General features: G+C 50.7%; 5 protein-coding genes across 5 annotated transcripts; 3 read left to right on the top strand and 2 right to left on the bottom strand.

Moving 5' to 3' along the window:
* Window positions 1–1,210: 1,210 nt before the first annotated feature.
* On the bottom strand, window positions 1,211–2,197 carry G6M90_00g021360 (uncharacterized protein; the record flags this gene model as incomplete). Its single annotated transcript, XM_014692925.1, has 3 exons — window positions 1,211–1,311; window positions 1,387–2,101; window positions 2,156–2,197. 3 exons carry the CDS (start codon window positions 2,195–2,197, stop codon window positions 1,211–1,213), a joined length of 858 nt encoding a protein of 285 aa, XP_014548411.1.
* Window positions 2,198–3,207: 1,010 nt separating this feature from the next.
* On the top strand, window positions 3,208–4,350 carry cbh2 (CENP-B 2; the record flags this gene model as incomplete). The annotated part of the gene is made up of 1 exon (XM_014692926.1): window positions 3,208–4,350. The coding sequence occupies one exon, from the start codon at window positions 3,208–3,210 to the stop codon at window positions 4,348–4,350; it is 1,143 nt and encodes a 380-aa protein (XP_014548412.1).
* A 384-nt stretch (window positions 4,351–4,734) lies between these two features.
* On the bottom strand, window positions 4,735–6,501 carry vps36 (Vacuolar protein-sorting-associated protein 36; the record flags this gene model as incomplete). Its single annotated transcript, XM_014692927.1, has 1 exon — window positions 4,735–6,501. One exon carries the CDS (start codon window positions 6,499–6,501, stop codon window positions 4,735–4,737), a length of 1,767 nt encoding a protein of 588 aa, XP_014548413.1.
* Window positions 6,502–7,322: 821 nt separating this feature from the next.
* Window positions 7,323–8,976, top strand: THP3 (the record flags this gene model as incomplete). The annotated part of the gene is made up of 3 exons (XM_014692928.1): window positions 7,323–7,404; window positions 7,467–8,700; window positions 8,763–8,976. The coding sequence occupies 3 exons, from the start codon at window positions 7,323–7,325 to the stop codon at window positions 8,974–8,976; spliced, it is 1,530 nt and encodes a 509-aa protein (XP_014548414.1).
* Window positions 8,977–16,782: 7,806 nt separating this feature from the next.
* scd2 (Protein scd2/ral3) lies at window positions 16,783–18,807 on the top strand (the record flags this gene model as incomplete). The annotated part of the gene is made up of 3 exons (XM_066129870.1): window positions 16,783–16,890; window positions 17,120–17,854; window positions 17,953–18,807. The coding sequence occupies 3 exons, from the start codon at window positions 16,783–16,785 to the stop codon at window positions 18,805–18,807; spliced, it is 1,698 nt and encodes a 565-aa protein (XP_065985876.1).
* Between the last annotated feature and the right edge of the window lie 553 nt (window positions 18,808–19,360).

The raw sequence follows: 19,360 nt of genomic DNA, 5'->3' as shown, positions 1-19,360 counted from the left end.
GAGTGAGTCTTTCCCCCTATGTGCCATGACTCTCCCCTCTCCCTGATCTCCGGCTTTTTGGTATGCATCAAGAAGTATGGCATTCGTACCTCCTCTTCAGATATTGATATATCATTGCTCCGTACACTGCTCAGTAATCCCAGTCCATGGGAAGTTATTCATGATCCATATCCGTCAAGTTTGGAATAGATTAACGCATCGCTGTCTTGGCGGCAGTCCACCCAATACCCAACCTGTTCTCGCCTTCCTTTTAATCTCATGCCAGAACGGGTCAGTAGCTGTACTGCAGCAAGGCAGTTTCTCAGTATTCGCCTTTGCCGAATCGTCAACTGACCTCCATGTCCTGTGAACAGTTGGGGATCCGCGTTGTATAGCTTCTCAGTGCTGGAGATTATTGAAGGCCAAATCTTTATGACACGCACAAAACATTGAACACACATTCGCTTCTGTTGCTCCTGTATGACCCCTGATCCTTTTTTAATGAAGCTAGCCGCCATTCCGGCAAGCGGCTCACGGCGAAAGAATGCCAATTAGATCGTCGTATGTGATCTGCTTTTAGGATCTCCATCATGTGGCGCACGCCCAGTCAATAGTCTGATGACCAAGGCATCTCTCAGATGCTAATAATTCTACTAGACCTACAAAAGAGCATGTGTTCGGGTTTAACTCAGACCATAGCCTCAAGCTGGCCATTTCCCAAAGAAATATAACTCAGTTAGTACATCCACGCTCTGCTAAACTGTTCACTCCGCATCTCACTATACGAGGGATGATATGGCAGAATAACTGTGAGTGATATAAATTTAATAAACCAAACTATAGCATCGGAAAGGCGGACCTCTTGACATCTTACTATCCCATCGATACATCACGTCTCCCCACAATTTGCTGACCTTACCTGAGATTCCGTAACAAGGTGCTTGGAAGGCGATGGTTGGTTATCGCAGTAGGTAACTTGACCAAAAACGTAGGCGTTCCGGGCAACTTATCCATCATTAAAAAGCCCGAGAAGCGAGAATCGAAAGGCCAATAGCCGTTGTTAATCTTTCTACCTGAAATGAGACCTTAGATTCGCCCGCGATATTCCAGGATGCTCTCAGGATCAAAGTCATAACTCGATATGCCACGATTGACACAAGGCCTGCAGTAGTTCATCTTTAGCACACGCGTTTCGAAGGTCAAGCTGGCGCAAGATGCTGAGTCCCGGCACCTAAATCTGTGAAATTATGATAGCTTTAGATGAGGGGGAAGCCTCTTGCACAGTCGACGCCTCCACAGCCATGAGCAGCGTGGTCGTTCGCACAACCAATTCTGCGCCCGTGTGAAATGTCAGAAGCTGTCTCTCACAAATCCTGAACGACTTCAAAACTGGACCAGCTGACATACCTTCGTAGATCAAGGTATAGGATACCGGTGAATCGTCGCCCGGGCCACTGAGCAACGGCAGCCGCTCGGCTGGTCCAAGCACGACTCGAAATCTAAGGCCAACGTTCTTGCCGACATCAACCCATAGAAACTTGTCAAAATCGACAATCTTGGAGTGTAAGCCCTCAGCGGCACCATTCAGATTCGCCTTTTCTGCCAGCCATGGTCGCCATACGCGAATAACGCCGTCACACGTATTCACCTGGCTGATGTAGAATCCTGGCCTTGAGGCCTCCTTCACCACGTACGTGACGGCGCACAGTTGTGAAAACAGCAAATCGTGGTCAAGGTAGACGTCCTGGGTGGCAGTCTCGTCACCCTGCAAAGCCTTGCTCCCCGTACGTCGGGAAGCTCTCCGTCTATCGCGACTTTCTTCCTTCATGACTGGACGATAAGACGAGTATAATTTGCCGAGGTCACTAAACTTGAGGGATTCGTCTGTGATGGGTTGCTCGCCCACTCGCTTGAGACCAAGATACCTGCATGACAATGGCGGCGTCGTTAATCTTTCGCTGGGGTGGTAGCAATCGAGAATCAGTCGATTGTCTGGGAGAGGCGATACGTCGATCAAGCGGCGATAGAGAATCCGGGTGGCGAGTGTGTAGAAGCAGCGGCTGACCGGGACGACTTGAATGAGCTCCCTTGTCGAGAGGCATGCCAACGATGCAGCCAACACCTAGGTATGTCGTCTAAGCAAAACTGGGATCAGGCGGGTAGCGCGCAGATTTACCTCGTTGGGTAGAGCCTCAATTGGGCATACGGTTGTGGTCATGGTTCACCAATGATCAGGGTCGGGCTATTGGGAATGGCTGAAGCTGAAGTGATGACTGTTTATGGATCACAAGCCGGATACTTGCTCGGCCGATGTGGCCGAAGAGTTCTTGCGGGAGGGAATGGGCTGTGATGCTCATCAAAGTGCTCTGGTTGGTGGTTGACGCCACATGGCCGTATCTAAGCACTTACGTACGTAGTAGGCGATGACGCCGATGAGCGTTGACGCTGACCGGCAGTTGTGAAAATGCGGAGAACCGGAGGCACGTCAATAGCGCCATTATTATGCCATGTTGCCTGTCATCACATCGCCTCGTCGCATCTTACTGAGCTTCCGGGCCATTCTCTAGTCATCCCGACGACATCTCGGCGAGAAGATCAGAGAATGCGAAGATTTCAAAGTCGTAACAATGCAACGTACAGACGGGAAAGTACCGGAGCTACCATCAAAACATGTACTCCGTACTAGTTTTTTTTGACATTACCGGGTTGAAAAGTTCCACATTACGGGTAATGGCCAAACGTGGCTGGATCTCGGTCTTGTAGGGTTCTAGGCTCCAGGGTATGTGTAGGGTTAGGGTTAAGAATTACCAGACGAAATTGGGCGCGGACGATTTTCTGGAGTTTCGGTAGGGCCCAACCCATCGGCAATATCAAAGCCTAACACCTTGTACGCCGTACTTAGTACTTCTAAGTAGCAGTCAAGGTCACTCGTTCGTTCCGCAAGTAATAGGCCGCCGGGCCGCATTGATTGACGTCGGAGGGGTCGAATACCTGTACCTAGTATGTACCTAGGTACCCTAGCTAGTATGGGGCACTTACCTAGTACTACCAGGTACCTGGGTTGGTGCCCCCCCATGTTCGATTGCCATGGCTCATCGCGCTCACGTCCGCTCTCCATAACTTGCTTCCCGGGACAGCAGTTGCGACCCCACTCTAAACTGACTTCAACCACACCTTCACGGTCCTAGCCAAACTCCAACCTTCAACGCGCAAACTCGCTTCGAGGCAATGTCGACCGACCCTGCGCTGATGCCGTCGCCGCCAGCCGACCTCACCCAAACCGCGGAACACACGATCAAGGAAAGGCATTCGTTAACCCTAGACCAACGCCGCGCACTGCGGAGGTGGGCCGAAGCCCAAACCATCCGCCCACCGCACAAAGCCTGCATCGCATGGTTCCATTCACAGTTTGGCCAGCAAATCAGTCAGTCAACCGTGTCTCATTCCCTGTCAGCTAAGTACTCGCGGCTGGACGGAAACAACCCACAACTTTCTGGCTCGCGCCTGCGATTTGGCAATTGGCCCGACGTCGAAAAGCTCGTGCTTCTCTGGTATCGACAAGTCCAGGCTGCAGGGCGACCACCGACGAATGACGAGTTAGGCGAGAAGGCAAAGTCGATATTTCTGCAACTACCACGGTACAGAGGCCAAAACGTGCCCGAGTTCTCTCCCGGCTGGATACATCGCTTCAAGAAGCGCTATAGTCTTCTGGTCCGCAGACAACGCCGATCGGGGGACGGTGCCATCAACCTCGCCGAGGATATCGACTACCTGGCCGACTGTGTTCCTAGGGTGATGGCAGTCACGTCTGATACGAGTCCTGCCGCAATCAGGGAACAAGTCCTACGCGTGGTGGGCGTGGAAGCCAGTCTGAACACCTGCGCCTTGGTGCGAGACGAGGTCTTAAGAAGGATGAGCACCTCATCAAACCATTCGCTGCTGCCGCAACACGCCGTCCCCCAACCCGAACCTATTCCTCCGCCGCCACCCCCGTCTGAGCAGCCAATGTACGCCGACGATGACCCCGAGGTCGTTCTTCAAAACGCTTTGCGCCAGCTCCAACAGGAGGAGCAGGCGGCCGAAGAACAAGCTGCCGCGGTTCGAGAGGAGAGGGAGCGCGTTGAGCGGGCTGGGATACATGTGGCGGGCATGGTAGCTACGCCTGGTCCACAGGACTCCTCTTCCGACCCGCGGTATACAATGCCTACACAGGAAATGGGTGGCCACGATCTGACTCTAACACCAATTCATTCGGACGGACCAGTCTCTTCCAATGACCGGCCCATACGCTGCCCCTTCTGCGTAAATCAGCGCATGTTACGTACAATCAAAGAAGCTGTGGAACACATGTCTACGCATGTCGTTGTTTGAGTGGTAAAGAGTGGTGTTCTCTTCCACTTTTTGGTCCATCGTATTGTCGGTTTCTGTGTTCTTTTTTTCAAATGGTAAAATAGCGATGGGAACAGTTTTTAATACCCAGGTCACCGGGCTGGGGCTAAAGAAAGAGGCATAGCGTTTAGGATCGTAATAGACATCGGTTAGGGCCATGGCAGTAATTTATCAAGCGGGCAAGCTCTTAGTCGGGGCACAAGCATTTGTCAATATAACTCGTGGCGTGCAAAAAATCAGTAAACAAGCTGGTAGGCACGAGCTCACCAACACCAATGATTGGCACAATATCACTTGAAGTCTAAGTTGTGCATCCGAGTGCCCGCGTATTAGCCTGTGCATGGCTTCTTACGCAAGCTCGGTATTCTACATGAATCCGCTATCCTGCAGTGCCTTTATGATAGCCTCATCTTCAAGCCTGGCCTTGCTCTTTGGCGGGGGGGCATCACCCGTATCAATGTAATTCTTCCAGAACTTTAACCCCTCCAACCCTTCTTCTCGGCATAGAGCGCCGTGCTCTTCTGCCATTAGTAGCTCCTCCTCGGCAACACCAATGCTCCAACCGAATCGTTCCGCAGTTTCCAGGGCCGTAACGCCACGTCCAAACTCTCTCCAATCCCAGGTGACTTCTCGCTCTGGGGGAAATTCGTGTAGATCCTGCAGCCAGGAAAGCAGCGACTTGATAGTCGCGTCGTCGGTACGATCGTGGCCCTGGACTACCATTACGCCGCTGCGGAAGGTTCGCAGCCGGACTGGAAGCTTTAGACTTTCCCACAAACGTGCAGCTTTCTCGAAGTCCATGGGGCTGACAAGCTCGACACCCCCTCTTGCTCTGTTGAACATGGCCCACAAATCGACGAGCGTGATGATGCCTCCGGCTCGTTTCAAGACACCTCTCGAGTCATCAGCCAGGAACTCGGCAAGATTCCGAGACAGTTCGGATATGTATAGATACTCAGAACTTCCGCCGGCAACAATGTCCTTCGTAGTAACCAAGCCTAGTTGGCTTGCGGACTCTGCCAAGATGGCATTTTCTTCGGCTGAAGCTCCGCCAGTGACACCATTCGTTTGGCGAGCATATCGTTCTGCGAGAGCAATGACCTCCTTTGCTGACGACATCAACGCCTCCAGATCTTCAAACGCACTGCCAATCAGCATTTCGTTGTTCTTATGCATATTGAGACCCAACTGCTCCAGGCCTGCAATACCCGCAGTCTTGGTTCGACTGGTCGATGTATCTGATGAACCAGCTAGAGTATTTGGGTCTGCACTCCTTCCATTTTTGGGAACCGGAGGAGCATTCTGTAGTAACCATTTTCTTTGTGTTATGGCTCCCTTCAGCCTCTCATAAAATATCTGCATACCCCCACCCCGAAAGGAAATCTTGATACTGTCAGCCACGTCAATGCCTGAAGGTGCATTGCTGGGAGCCTCGTGGACAGGACCTGGGGACTCCGTACGAACCGTGGGCGACTCGGTTTTTATGCTAGGGGTATTCTGTGACAAAAGGGGCGCGCCACAAATCTCGCAGGCAAGTAATGACGGGTGATTTGAAAATGTGCACCGCGGACACGCAAAGGATGCCCCAGCGTCGACCGAGGAACCCGACCTATTTTGCTCGAGTGCTTGGCCGCGGCTTTGCTGAAAAGAATCCAAAGGGTTTGTTGATGTTGCTAAAAGGGCATCTGATTCATGTTGTCGATTCGAGAGCGAACTGAAGCCAGAAGAAGTGTTTATTACGGGCGTTGGACGTTGGCTGGCGTTGTTAATGGCTGCTTTTAGAACATGTGCCAGTGTTGGCTTGATTCCACAAGCTAGGCATGGCGGTAGCGGCGTATGTGCGTTCGCTGCCGCAGGATCAAAATTCACCGGTATCGGATTAGAGAAGCTGCAAATGGTGCAGACCCAAGTGGCCGTCGTCACTTGGGGATGCTCTGGTGGAGGTCTATGTGCACTGTCCCTTTGCCCAGGAGATGCGGAATCGTTTCTCGAAGGAGATACCGCATTGGATAAAGCTCGACTATGAAGCGAAGACCGCTTCAAAGGCTTGGGAAAGATGGTGATTTTGGGTGACGACTTCAGAAACCCGGCATAGAAGTCATACCGGTCAATGTCCTTGAGATCCAATGCCATAGAGTTTGTTCTAGGCTCAGCTTTATCGACATAGCAAATTCGATGGGATGTCAAGTAAACTTGGCCATTCTGGTGGTTCGGAAGCTTTAGCTTCCTGTGACACTCTGTTAACAAAACCCTAATCTTCATTAAAGAAGGTCCAAGTGGCGAAGCTCACCCCTCATAGAGCCCAACATTATCCTGCACAAACAACAAGATCTCATCTGGCAAATAAGATGGCCGCAATGCAGTAGTCAGATCTATGTGTTTCAGAAACATTCGTCATGTCGTAGTGGCTGATCAGCCGGGAGACGATGTCCAAATGCAAAGCCGCCGTGATTGTGTTATTATGTGCTGATAAAGAAGCGGATGCTCGGCTACGGTCGGTAATACAACTAATAGCCGCGTCGAAGTTAGCTCAGAGCTATGGTGTCTAGTCCACTGGCTATGTTGTGACGGCTGAAGGTTGCATGCAATAGAAGGCTTGAGCTAAGGAAAGGTGAATAGAATTATATCTTGTCGACAACTTCCCCAGATGACTCGCTGGACGTGTGTTGAACTCGCTTGAAGGTCATTCATGATGCAAGACAGACCCACCCACCCACACACTTTGTATTAGCCGATAATCTGCCGGCTCGTCACGGGCTTGGGCGTTTAGACTCTTATCCACCCACACGAAAGGGTCATTTTCTCCTCTCCCACGTCCACACCGTCAGTTCGAACACATCGACTCCAATATTCTCGACAATCGCTACGCCTGCCCATTTCGAGCCAATACACACAGGCATTTGAGCTATTTCGACCAAAAAAGCTAACACTCAGTAAATCGACTATCCAGCACTATGTTGCCAGGGTGGTCGGCCTCACAGCAAGCGCCTGGCGTCTCACAACGGACCCAGCCGGTCGCGTACAGTTATGCTGCCAGTAAGAAACCTCATCAACCTCTGTCTCTCTCTTTTACAGAACCGATCAGCTCACACGCACAGGTCCTGCCTTTGTTCCAGTCCAAGTCCGCCAGGGCTTCAGCCAGTACGCTCCTCCAACACCTCCGTACCCAGGTTATGTGCCGCCTTCCGTTGGTGCCCAGTCTCCTGCCCAAGCAGAGCAGCCCAAGCCGAAGACGGAGTGGCCTGAATCCGTCCGGAAATATGTTCAACGATCCTTTCTTCCCGAAAACGACGACCCGACCGTGTCTCGCGCAGAGGTCGAGGCCAAGCTCAAGGAGACGATTGGCACAGCCAAAGAAAATGGCACTTTGTATACCATAGACTGGGATGCTGTCCCTTTGCCGCAAGCCCTCGTGAAAGCCGACCGTGACGCACTGTATAACAGCGGAAATCACACGCCATCATCTTCTGAATCTGTCGCCAAGTCCAGGAAAAGAAAGTCCTCCGATTCTGTCGACGGTGGATCTAACCAACCACCGTGGCATAATGCTAACTCGCGATCATCCCTTGAGACCCGTATTTCATATCCATCACCAGACAAACGTTCCACTTTTGACGACAACCTGGCGAAATCAAGTAAGTTTCAAAAAGAGGCCGCCAGTAAACGCAAACGCCGCTTCGAGAGCGAATACAAGGCGGTATACAGATCACCTAGTCCAACTCCACCCTCCTCAGGCCCAATTATTGGAACCAGTGAGGTGTTGGAGAAGAGGTATCTTCGCCTAACTGCTCCTCCTATTCCTTCCAATGTTCGACCTGTGCATATCCTGCGCCAAACTTTGGACTTGCTGAAGAAGAAGTGGAGGAAAGAGGGGAATTATTCATACATTTGCGACCAGTTCAAATCCATGCGACAAGATCTCACTGTTCAACGCATTAAAAACGATTTCACTGTCTCCGTCTATGAGATACATGCCCGCATTGCCTTGGAAAAGGGGGACATCGGTGAGTATAACCAGTGCCAGACCCAACTTCGTTCCCTCTATTCTCTGGGGTTAAAAGGCAATCCTATCGAGTTCAAAGCGTATCGTATTCTTTATTTCATTCATACTGCCAATCGTACTGGTCTGAGCGACACGATGGCAGATCTAACCGCAGCAGAAAAGGAGGAAAAGCCGATTAAGCATGCTTTGCAAGTTCGGTCGGCTTTGGCTTTGGGGAATTATCACAAGTTCTTCCAGCTTTACCTTGACACGCCCAATATGGGCGCATATCTTCTGGATATGTTTGTCGCCAGAGAACGTCTTGCTGCATTGTGTAATATTTGCAAAAGGTACGTTTCATGCCGTTACGTGTGACGCTGATACAGAACGGCAAATGCTAATGCTTTTGTAGTTATAAACCTGATGTTAAGCTCCGTTTCATCACTGAAGAGTTGGGCTTCGAGTCTGATGCCGATGCTGCCCAGTTCATAATCGACCACAGTGGACAGCACCTGCTGGAAGATCGCTCAGATAACATCGTTTTTCTGAGCGGGAAGGCCGGCCAGCTATTTGAATCATCCAGATCCGAAGCTTTTCGAAAAGTTGATATCAAGGGACAGATCTAACCTTGGATGAGCTTTCCTTGTTGTTCACCTTTACGCATCTGCCCCCTACACCATATGCTCCAGCCCCTTGGCAACAATAGATGCCAACACGCCTGTCGTTCAACCACAACGATTCATGTGACAGTGACGCTTTTGTACAGATGGATCACAGTGTACGCTGTCAATTCTCTGAGGAATTTTTGGCGTATTAGGAGCCCATGGCCCCTCCCGGAATGCCTGGAGAAATGAAATCGCGTTTCGGTTTGACTTGACCTGCAATCGGCCTGGAAAATATTGCGAAAAGCCAGAGCTATACGCCAATTTCAATCCTAACTAAACCTCAGAGCTTGTATTGGGCAACCTGGCCGGTTTGAAACGGTATTACGACTACGATTCCCATGACCGATTTTCTTTCTTTCTTTTCTATGACACTTGCCTTTTTCGTTCAATGTAGCGGGGCGGTGTTGGCTACATATGCGTCTTTCATCCGGACCTGATACCCATGACCCTTGGCATTCAATGCGACGAGCGACGAAACATAGCTTCTCCAATTTCAACACGTAAAATAACCGACCATACCTTCAGCAATTGACAATAGAGCATACAGATACGGAGATGATTCTGGATATGATGACTAGTGTGGGGACGTGTATCGCTTCATAGTTTAGCCTAGCATATTTAATCAGATAAATTTCTTGCCAAGCCCAATCAGACACACAGCTTCAGTTGTCTGCCAACCTCGCATCGAAGGAGGATGCTGCTACTTGGCATGGCAATAGTCTCTACTTGTGACGAGGCGAGTTCTATATTATCTACCTAGGTAGGTAGTCAAAATAGGACCTGTGGTGACTGGTGCTGCAGAGTCGATGAAGTTGGTCAACGACACACCTACTAAGCCACCCAGGCGTGATGTTGGATGGTTTACTGGCCTGCCGTTACAGACCACCGTCCGTTTACGCAACAAAAAGCTGGCAATTCGTAGAAAGACAACACCTAGTCGTTCCCTCGGGTGGCGGAGCTCTACATGTGCCGTGGGGTTAACAACTGCATCATCAGAAACTCGGCTGAGGCTTCGACCCTGAAGCTGTATCTGGAGCAAACAAGCTGAGTAGCACGTGTGAGGCCGACGGCAAGCTCTCTTGATGTCGTTCCCAAGCTGAGAGATTACAACCATGACCGCTACTTTGAAGCCCCGCGAACAAGCGTTGTCGGAGATGAAATATTTAGGCAAATACTCGGTGTTGCAGTCCGTCTCGCGACATGGAGCCAAGTTCCCATCCAGGATTGACGTGTGTACACTGATCTAGTTCTCCTTTTGGAAGGTACCAAGTAAATATGCCGGTAGAGATAAACCCACGCCCAGAAGCCTCTGTAGAGACACGACGCCAGATTCGCGACTTTAACTAACTCAAGTTCGAGGAATGACAGAACCCAGCGCATGAACCTCCTGCAAAGCATTTCAGAGAATTATACTCAAGTGGCCGACAGAGCTGTCAAAGGCCGATATGCATACGGATTCTTCACTCAAAAGCCTCACACAGGCAGCCCAAAGTATAATACTCGCGCTCAGATGTGATATTCCAGCATTGCCTTCACGGAAGTCATCCTCCAAAAATGGCCGTCCCTTTGTATCCAGTGGCAAATTCACGACGACAATGAAGCGTGGCAAAGAACCCTTATTTCCATATGAAATGTCACACCTGATATCGATGCGTACGGGGCTTCAGGACCTATAGAAGTCTCGAACAACGAGATGGAAGAGATGGTCCGCATAGAAACAGAACAGAATCGAGACACCTCACTCCGCGGCGGAACAAACCGCAAGGCAGCAATGGACTTGTCCCAGTACGCGACTACCAGATAGGATTCCATGGGGCATCGGCACAGCGCGCTTCTCTTCTTGGGTTCCTAGAATCAAGGCTGAGCGGGACCATCAGACGCATTTTTTGCAGTTTCAACATGTAATTTATGTATTTGCAGCTTTCGATCAAGCAGCAAGCTTCACAGCGAAAATCCCCCCCCAAATTAACTTTTACCCCAGTTATATCTGTATTCTACCTGTTTGACGCACAAGGACTCACTCACATCTACACCTCGACCCGTCAGTCTTCCTTGGCCTTGACACCAAAATAGCCATCCAGACAGGCACAACGCGTCCGTGTTTCCAGTTACGCATATCTATTAACTTTTTCTTTTGTCTCTCTCAAGTCAAATGAGATTACAAGCATGACACAAGGATCGTGCAAGCGCAACATCTAATAACACATTCTTGGGCTGTATCAAGCCAAGAACAGGAAGAGACCAGAAAAGTAGACCGTCTGCGCATCGCGACGCGTCAGACATACCAGCGCAATTGGTGCTGTGTCTTGCCCACACATGCAGTACGTCACCGAGGTCTCGCCCGCATTCCAAGTTAACCCTGTTCCTTTCCATCCAAGTCATCTGCCTCCTCTGCTGTCAAGACCATAACCTGCCTCCACATAAATCTCCTACAAGCACTACAACCACCTACTTGCCGATATCGCCCACAGCTATCTACTCTCACAGGAATAACATGGCCAAAAGTGGCAAGCTACCCAACGCAAAGCCCAACACAAGCAAGTCGCCGGGTTAAAGCTGACAAGACTAAGAGGGCAAAAATAACACAAACTAATACCGATTTAAAAGCCCTTTACAGTAAAAGGGATACCAGCTTTAAAGCTTAAAATCCTAATTCCAAGGAAATCAAGGAGAGCAACCAGGCTATAAGGGACCTACCTAGAAAAGAAGGCTGTAATGAACGCGGAGCCTAGACGCAGCAGCAAAAAAGCTGTTAAACTAGCCCAAAGGCCAGCAGGGCCAAAAAAGCCAAGTGCTCTAGGCTCCGCGTTTATCCAAGCTTTCTTTTCTAGATCCCTGATCACCTGGTTGGTCACCTTGATTTCCCTCAAATCAGGATTTTTAACCCTAAAGCTAGTATTCCTTTTACTATAGAAGGCTTCTAAATCGTTATTGGTGGTGTTGTTTTTGCCCCCTTGGCCTTGTCAGCTTTAGCCCCTAAAGGTTACAACAGGCAACTATGGTAGTGAGAGTAGATAGCTGTGGGCGATGTCAGCAAGTGAGTGGTTGCAGTGGTTGTGGTCTTGACAGCAGAGGAGTGACTTGGATGGAGAGGAACAAAGTCGACTTGGAGTGCCGACGAGGGCAGACCTCGCTTATATACTACGTGTGTGGGCATTTTAGGTTGTCGGCGTGACTCGGCGTGAGTCACCGGCACAAAGTCAGTTTGCTTCTATGATGACGGTGGCTGAGGCTATCGCGAGATGGCTTTGGCTAGCGGGCCGCGACTTGCGCATATCTATACGGTTCGATTCCGCTTTGAATGTTCCAGAAATCTCGAATCTGAAAATCACAGATAAGCGGATAAGCAGCGCAAACCAAACTTCATGGAGTATAACACCGGCAGGACAGATATCCGTCAATGCAGTCCCTCGCCCAATCCATGACAAGGGTCAGATGCATTGTTTCAGAGTTGCGATAGAAGACAGGGATGGTGGTGGATGGAGAGCTGCAATATGGCATGGTTGACCTTGACTTCTACTTCTCTTGCACACAAGTACTAGTACCAGCCAACCAGTCCATAGCAGGATGCAGTGGAGGCAAAAAGAATTTGACCAGATAGGTACCTGGGTATCGCGCTAAATACGATAATATACTACGGTATAGTAGGGATATACTTCTTATTAGGCAAGTGTATTCTGCCAAACACTGTTCTTGGTGTGCGTCGATGGCTAGGTAACAACGTCTCTATCGCAGTATCACATGGCGCACCAAACAGTTGCCGGGTGTAATGGGAGGCCAAGGACTTTTTGCTTCCCGCCGTCTTGGACTGGAAGCAATTCTCAATTTTCAAGACCGGCTTTCCAGTGACGGCTTTTTCGGGGGCCGCGTGGGTCGGCTATTATGCCGCTTTATGCGCATGGACGATCAGCGTGGCGGAGGGGCCCAATGGTCTGGGCGGCCATGTGCCAAAGTTGGCTATCAAAGCCGTCTGGTGTTTGGGATTTTGGAGACGGAGGGGAGTGAATAAGGCGATTGTGTGTGTGTTGCAAGTTTTGTGGCGTGCTGATGCGCGATCGACGGCGAATGCCGAAAGAGTTGCACTCTGTACTCGGCTCTGCATGTATGCTTGATCTTGGCCATGGCCGCGATATGGTTGGTGTCATGCTGGACACATGCAACGTTCTCTCCAAGCTTCAGCAGAGTCGGGCATTGTCATATTGGTGCCATTCGTCTCCGTCCACTGAGTCAATATCGATGTTGTTATGCAAGAATGACAGATGCAGCGCTGGCACCTCTACCTCCACTGCCACTGGTGACTCCCCGGCTGAATCGGAAAGGGAGGTGGATGCAGCCCTTTGGCGTCGGTTGAGCAGTTCAGCATGGGCATAGCCTGGAGATGATGAAACACATAAACTGGATCGCGAGCTGTGGGGTGCATATGTTGTTGCATGTAAATTGCTATCAATTGGTGGCACTGGTTGTGAACGGCGTTGCGCTGTAGCTGATTGCTAGAGTCCATCGAACATCCACGGGGAATGTCAAGACGCCATCGGCTGCCTCCTTTCACGTCTCCAATAAACGTCATCCATAGCATCATGGCGTTTAAGGGCGTAGGATTTTGAGGCCAAGGTAATACAGTACTTTTGCTGTACGACTCTTCAGCTGTTTTTGCACATCAACAGCTAACATGTCGTACATCAGCTAGACGCGACAAGCAACCGTCTTTGGTGGGACAAGATGGAACGGAAAATGGCCAAGACCAAAGCAGCCGTTGAGCAATGCAACCCTCATGTTGTAGTCGACTTCAACGGACGCAGGGGTGCGGCAAAGCGCCGCCAATATTGTCGTATGTACATGTATGCGTGCATGGAAACACTCCAGACCACTGAAAGCCGCAGCTGCATGGCTGGCTTCAGGGATGGCTGGCTTCAACATGTCCGGCCCCAGCAGGCATCGTTACGGAGTATATGATGCCCAGTTACGATCCTGGCCATGTCTCTGCGCTCGGCGGGAGGGCGTGCGTGCATGCGCGTATGTGCACACTGGAAAGATGCGCGTGGTTGCGTAAAGTAGCTGTTGTGAAGTGGCAGGTATCAAAGGAGGCCCTTCTGTCCTTGAGTATGCTTCTGTGCTCCGAGCCTCGTATCAACTAACGGTCGGGAGGTCGAGGTTGGACAAGGGCCAAGAAGAGGAAGACGCATAGACGGGGCAATGCAAACAAAGAAGGGCAGAGTTACACAATGTGGCAAGGTTGTATTGAACGCTGTGCGAGAACAACATTGAACGTCTGGTACTTGGAGTTTTGACAGCCGCTGGCCACCAGACACAGTCTCGCGGTTCAAATGTTGGGTTCAATGCTGAATGCTGCCCATTGACCACAGAGGACGGCGTGGTGGCCTGAGGTACGAATTAACCACACAGTGACACCCTCCCCTGGACTCCATGCCGGCGCCCCTGCCGCATTGACGGTAACATTGAACCGTTGACCCGTCCATGTCAGTTTAAATCTCCGTCATTACCTGTCAATAGCTTGATGCCGCGAGTATTTGTATTTGGCAGTTCCAATCACCTTGACTTTTCGTACGGGGCACTTGAAGGCAATGCATCCATCTCACACTCCTTTGTCCCTGGGGAGAACATCCATGTTTGGTCAACAGGCAGACATCAAGGCAAAGCAATGGTAGTATTCAAGCCCTCGTCATGCTGCAAGCCACGCAAGCCGGCGGCAAAGGTTTGCCCAAGTCCTGCATGTGCTGGCGTCGTGTGTATGCACTACTTCCTAATTTTAAGTGTTCCGTGCCCAAGCAACCATGCTATTGCCTGGTTTCGGATTTCTGGCATATTCTTCGCCATTAAAGACGCAAGCACGCAACCCTGTTGTGATGAGTAGTTGGGAATGTTCAGATTGATGCGCCTGCGTGAGATGGATCATGGAGGTTGGAGTCCATGATATTCACTTCAACAAGTACTCGCCGTCCTTGGTCCCCAGTATCCATGTCTGCAGGTAGTCAATTCGTCATCGGTGTCAGGACTCAGCAGAGAGTGGTGACAAACAGCTGGAGGCCAGATTCGGGAGTATCATCCATCAATCACACCAGGCTCGACTTGATCCAACATATGTAGTCATATCTGCCCAAATGCTCAAGTGGACAGACACGCATAGCGTTGATATCACACACTACGAGAGTGCCCGAGCGTATACATGTGTAGAATCCACCACTTCCCTTGCCTCCATCTTATACATATCTGCTAAGGTATATCCTCCGGGCCCGTCCCCATATCTCCATATCTCCTCGAGATTCGGCAACGTCCTCACCTTAGTCCCCCCTTCTCCTTCTCTCTCTCTTTCTTTTTTTCCGGCCTGCACTTGCCGGCTCCGCTGTCGTCATACTTGCCATGAGACATTGTTGTTGATCTTCTCCCTCGATCTGCTACCTACCCTTTCTTGGCGTATCGCCCTGGCTCTCTCACCCTCGGATGTACTAAGCCATATCCAGAAAAGCTATTAGCCAAGCAGCATCAATAATATAAAGTTGTCGAAGACGACATACCTCGAAGCCCGCGACAAAATACGACTTTCCGTTCACAACCGACTTATTAGCTCGTCGTTCGTACAGGTACGACGCGAGAATTCGAGCACCAACAGTTGTTTGCTCCGCGATTCCTCCGCCCAACAAGACATTCATTCAACCTTCATCGCTTGCGCAGTCCAAGATTGTGCGCCATCTCCGCGCAAAGACGCGTACACTGGGCATCTTTCGCCAGCGCGAACAGCATCCATCACCGTGAATTTTCCTCTGCCTTGGAAAACCCTCAAGTCCACAGTCCGCATACTAACCAGGAACAGCCTGCGGTTGACGCAAGCCGGCGAATTTGACTTCGCGCCAGTCCCCAACGATCAAACGGCTGCCATCAACGCCCCCCTCTCGAGTGTTGCCAGGCCTGCTGCTTATTGTCCAGCATCGAAAAGTCGCTGTTCTCGCTGTGAGGCGCCTCCAGCGTCTCCACCCTCGAATCCACCGACCACCCACCCAAGGCCTGAGCCAAGCTACTGCACCATTGTGACCTCTGGGCGACATCGACGTGTGAGACCGGGCCACCAAACCGGCTAGGACCCAAAGACCGGGTAGACCAGGTAGACCTTGCTGGGCTGGTTGTTAGTAACGCCTAGTGGATTTGTCGCGGCTTGATCGAACCGGACAGGACGAGGAACAGGCACAGGCAAACTAACTGCGCCGCCCCCCTTCAAAGTGCTCACCTTTTGCGCTTCCTACTCTGGACCCTTCCGTCTCTCCCTTCCGGTGCGACAACTTGTCTTTCTTTGCCGTCGTTTTGCTGCCAGCCCTCGCCGCAAAGTCGCAGAGTGAGTCGTACAGGATGAAGGTACGTTGCCGCCCATTGCTCAGCAGCGTCGCCATGCGCATCTCGAATTTTCATCTGCGCTCGCGTCTGGTTCATGGTTGCGGCCCTGCATTCCGGCCCTCGTCACTGCACAACTCCCCCTCTGTACCTTTGCCACAGTCTGGGCATTTTGTCTCGAGGACCTCGACAAGCTGTCGTGCGTTTCCCGTGCGTTCTTGTTCTCGCTCAGATGCACCTGCTCGGTTGCCTACGTGGCGGGACGGTTTAAGCACTTACGCGCACAGTTGCTCCTTCCTTTGCTTTGTCTTTCTCGCTTTCGTTTTCACCCCGCATTGAGTACCAGATGTTTTGCCACGCCGCCATGATCCGACATACCCAGACTACTCCATATATCCTACAAAGTTTCTCGACTTGCTAATCTTGATGGCCCTCATACAGGCTCTTCGTCGGTCCATCAAGGGCGATAAGGAAAAGCAGCACCACACCTCAATAGCGACCAAGTCTGCTGTCGCCATCATCCCACCCAAAAAGGTTGGTTCCCGAACCTCTCTCGCCTTGGCAGTACACCCCTTCCCACGACCCAGCCCATTCCCTCCCGAGGCGATGTGGCATATATCGAATATCGAGAGATACAGTTGCAGCGGATTCTAGGATACAAATTTCGTTCCTTTTCCTCTTTTGCCTCTTCTCCAGACGCCTATGCTATTACTTTCGTCCCACCCTGCAAGTATTTGAGTGTTGACACTTGGTCTCCCCGCAGGTGATTCGAGCGTTGTACGACTATGAAGCCCAGTCGTCGCAAGAGTTGAGCTTTTCCAAAGGAGATTTTTTCCACGTTATTGGCCGCGAGAACGACCAAGACTGGTATGAGGCATGCAATCCTGCCCTGCCGGATGCCCGAGGCCTCGTCCCGGTCGCCTTCTTCCAAGCCTTAGGCCGTACCGAGCGAGACAGTGCCCAGTCAGACAATAGCAGGCCGCCTACCGCGAAGAGTCCCGACCATGACTCTGGTTACAGCGAAAATGCCCCGCACCCCATTACTACAGCGGTACCAATCACCCACCGTAGTACCAAGTCTACCGATATTGACAACAAAATTTTTGCCACCGTCATGTATGATTTCGAGGCCCAGCGGCCAGACGAGTTGGGCGCTACCAAAAATGAGCAAATCATCATCATCGCCCAGTCAACCCCAGAGTGGTTCGTTGCCAAGCCCATCGCAAGACTGGGCGGTCCTGGCTTGATCCCCGTCTCATACGTCGAGATTCGCTATGTCAGAACTAAAGAGGTTGTTCCCAACGCAGTGGAAGCTGTGAAGAGAGCCGGGGTTCCGAGTGTGGAGGAATGGAAGAGGATGGCGGCAAACTATAAGAATAGCAGCATTACTCTGGGTAAGTTCGCGGGCCCTGATGCAGGGGGTCAACGGGCAGTTGAGCAAGGTATGGAGAGTATGAGCCTTCAAGAAGGGAGACAGAGCGCACAGAATGGATCACAGGTATGGCCTCATTCATTCAGCCACCACGGTGGTTTCCCCGCGGTGTGATATTTTTACCATCTTTCTTGCCCCCATATACTAATTTATCTCCCACGTAGCACCGTGCCGGGCAACACAGCATTTCCCAGTCCCAACAATATGCTCACAACCAGGAAATAACTCCAGTATACGCGCCAGTCAGAGCCTGGATACCTCGATATTGCTTTGCCGAAGACAAATATTGGTTTGTTATCGTGGCTGTTCTTGAGGATGGCAGACATTGGGAACTCTCGCGATACTACGAAGATTTTTACGACTTCCAGATTGCCCTTCTCAACCAATTTCCTTCAGAGGCTGGTCATGACGGAACGAACAAAAGGACTTTACCATACATGCCAGGTCCTGTCAGTTATGTCACAGATGCAATCACAGAGGCAAGGCTACACAACCTCGATGCCTATGTTAAAAATCTTCTCGACCAGCCAGACCGCGTTTCGAAATGCGACCTGGTGAAGAAGTTCTTTGCTCCTCGTGAAGGAGACTATGAGATCGCTCCAAATTCTGCCGATGAGGACATGCGGCTTTCACAGGGCTCACAACCGTCCGCCGAAGGTTTTGGAAACGGCGGCTCCCGAACCAACCTGAACGGAAATGCCTATGCCGTACTCCCTGCCACATCTCGACAATTGAGCAACTCACAACAGGGTACAAGCAATCAGCCACAACAAGCCGTGATGAAAGTCAAGATGTATTACAATGGTGATCTTATCGCTATTCGTGTACCGTCCGAAGTTGATTATCAGCAGCTGTGTGACAAGATTCGGGATCGACTCAAACTCAGCCCCGATAATCAATTACAACTTTTCTATAAGGACGAGCCAACAGGAAACAAACCTAATTTAATGAGCGACAGTGATCTCAACTTTGCTCTTGAGCGGCATGAGAAACTCGTTCTCTATGTCGAGGTTGCATAAGAGATGCTATCACGAATCTGCTCGCATCCTGATTTCTAAGCCTCATCCACATACACACAAAAAAAAACCAGATCACGGAGCTCAAAACATGTTTGTCTCACTTTTTCACCTCTTTTTGGGTATATGATTAGTAGCTGGAATACGGATGTATTTGCGACACTGTACCAGCCACTTGTTCTTATGCAGCTTCCGCCCCCTTCTCTTCAAGGGGCAGCATTCGACTCTTTTTGTCCCCGTCAACAAAAATTCTTTACTAGCATGCAAGCCTTCATACAGTTCATAAGTACCTGGGGGGACTTGCATGTTTAGCTCATTGTAAAGGGACTTTGCGTGGATCCTGTTTGATGATTGTGGAGTAATTTAACATTTTCGACTTGTCCGATTCTACTTAAATAGGGGACTTTTGGTCTGGGGACGGCGTTCCGGAAGCTGGTTTGACGAATTGCTTTTGCTGCTAGGAATACGGCGACTTGATACCTTGACGAGGTTGGATGCCTGATGAGCGGAGTGGTGGGGAGAGCCCATACAAGGAAAGACGGCGTGGAGAAGGCGA

This window comes from Metarhizium brunneum, chromosome 1 (assembly GCF_013426205.1).
Source record: "Metarhizium brunneum chromosome 1, complete sequence".
In the NCBI taxonomy this organism is placed as follows: domain Eukaryota; kingdom Fungi; phylum Ascomycota; class Sordariomycetes; order Hypocreales; family Clavicipitaceae; genus Metarhizium; species Metarhizium brunneum.
This window is presented reverse-complemented; position numbering and strand designations above follow the sequence as displayed.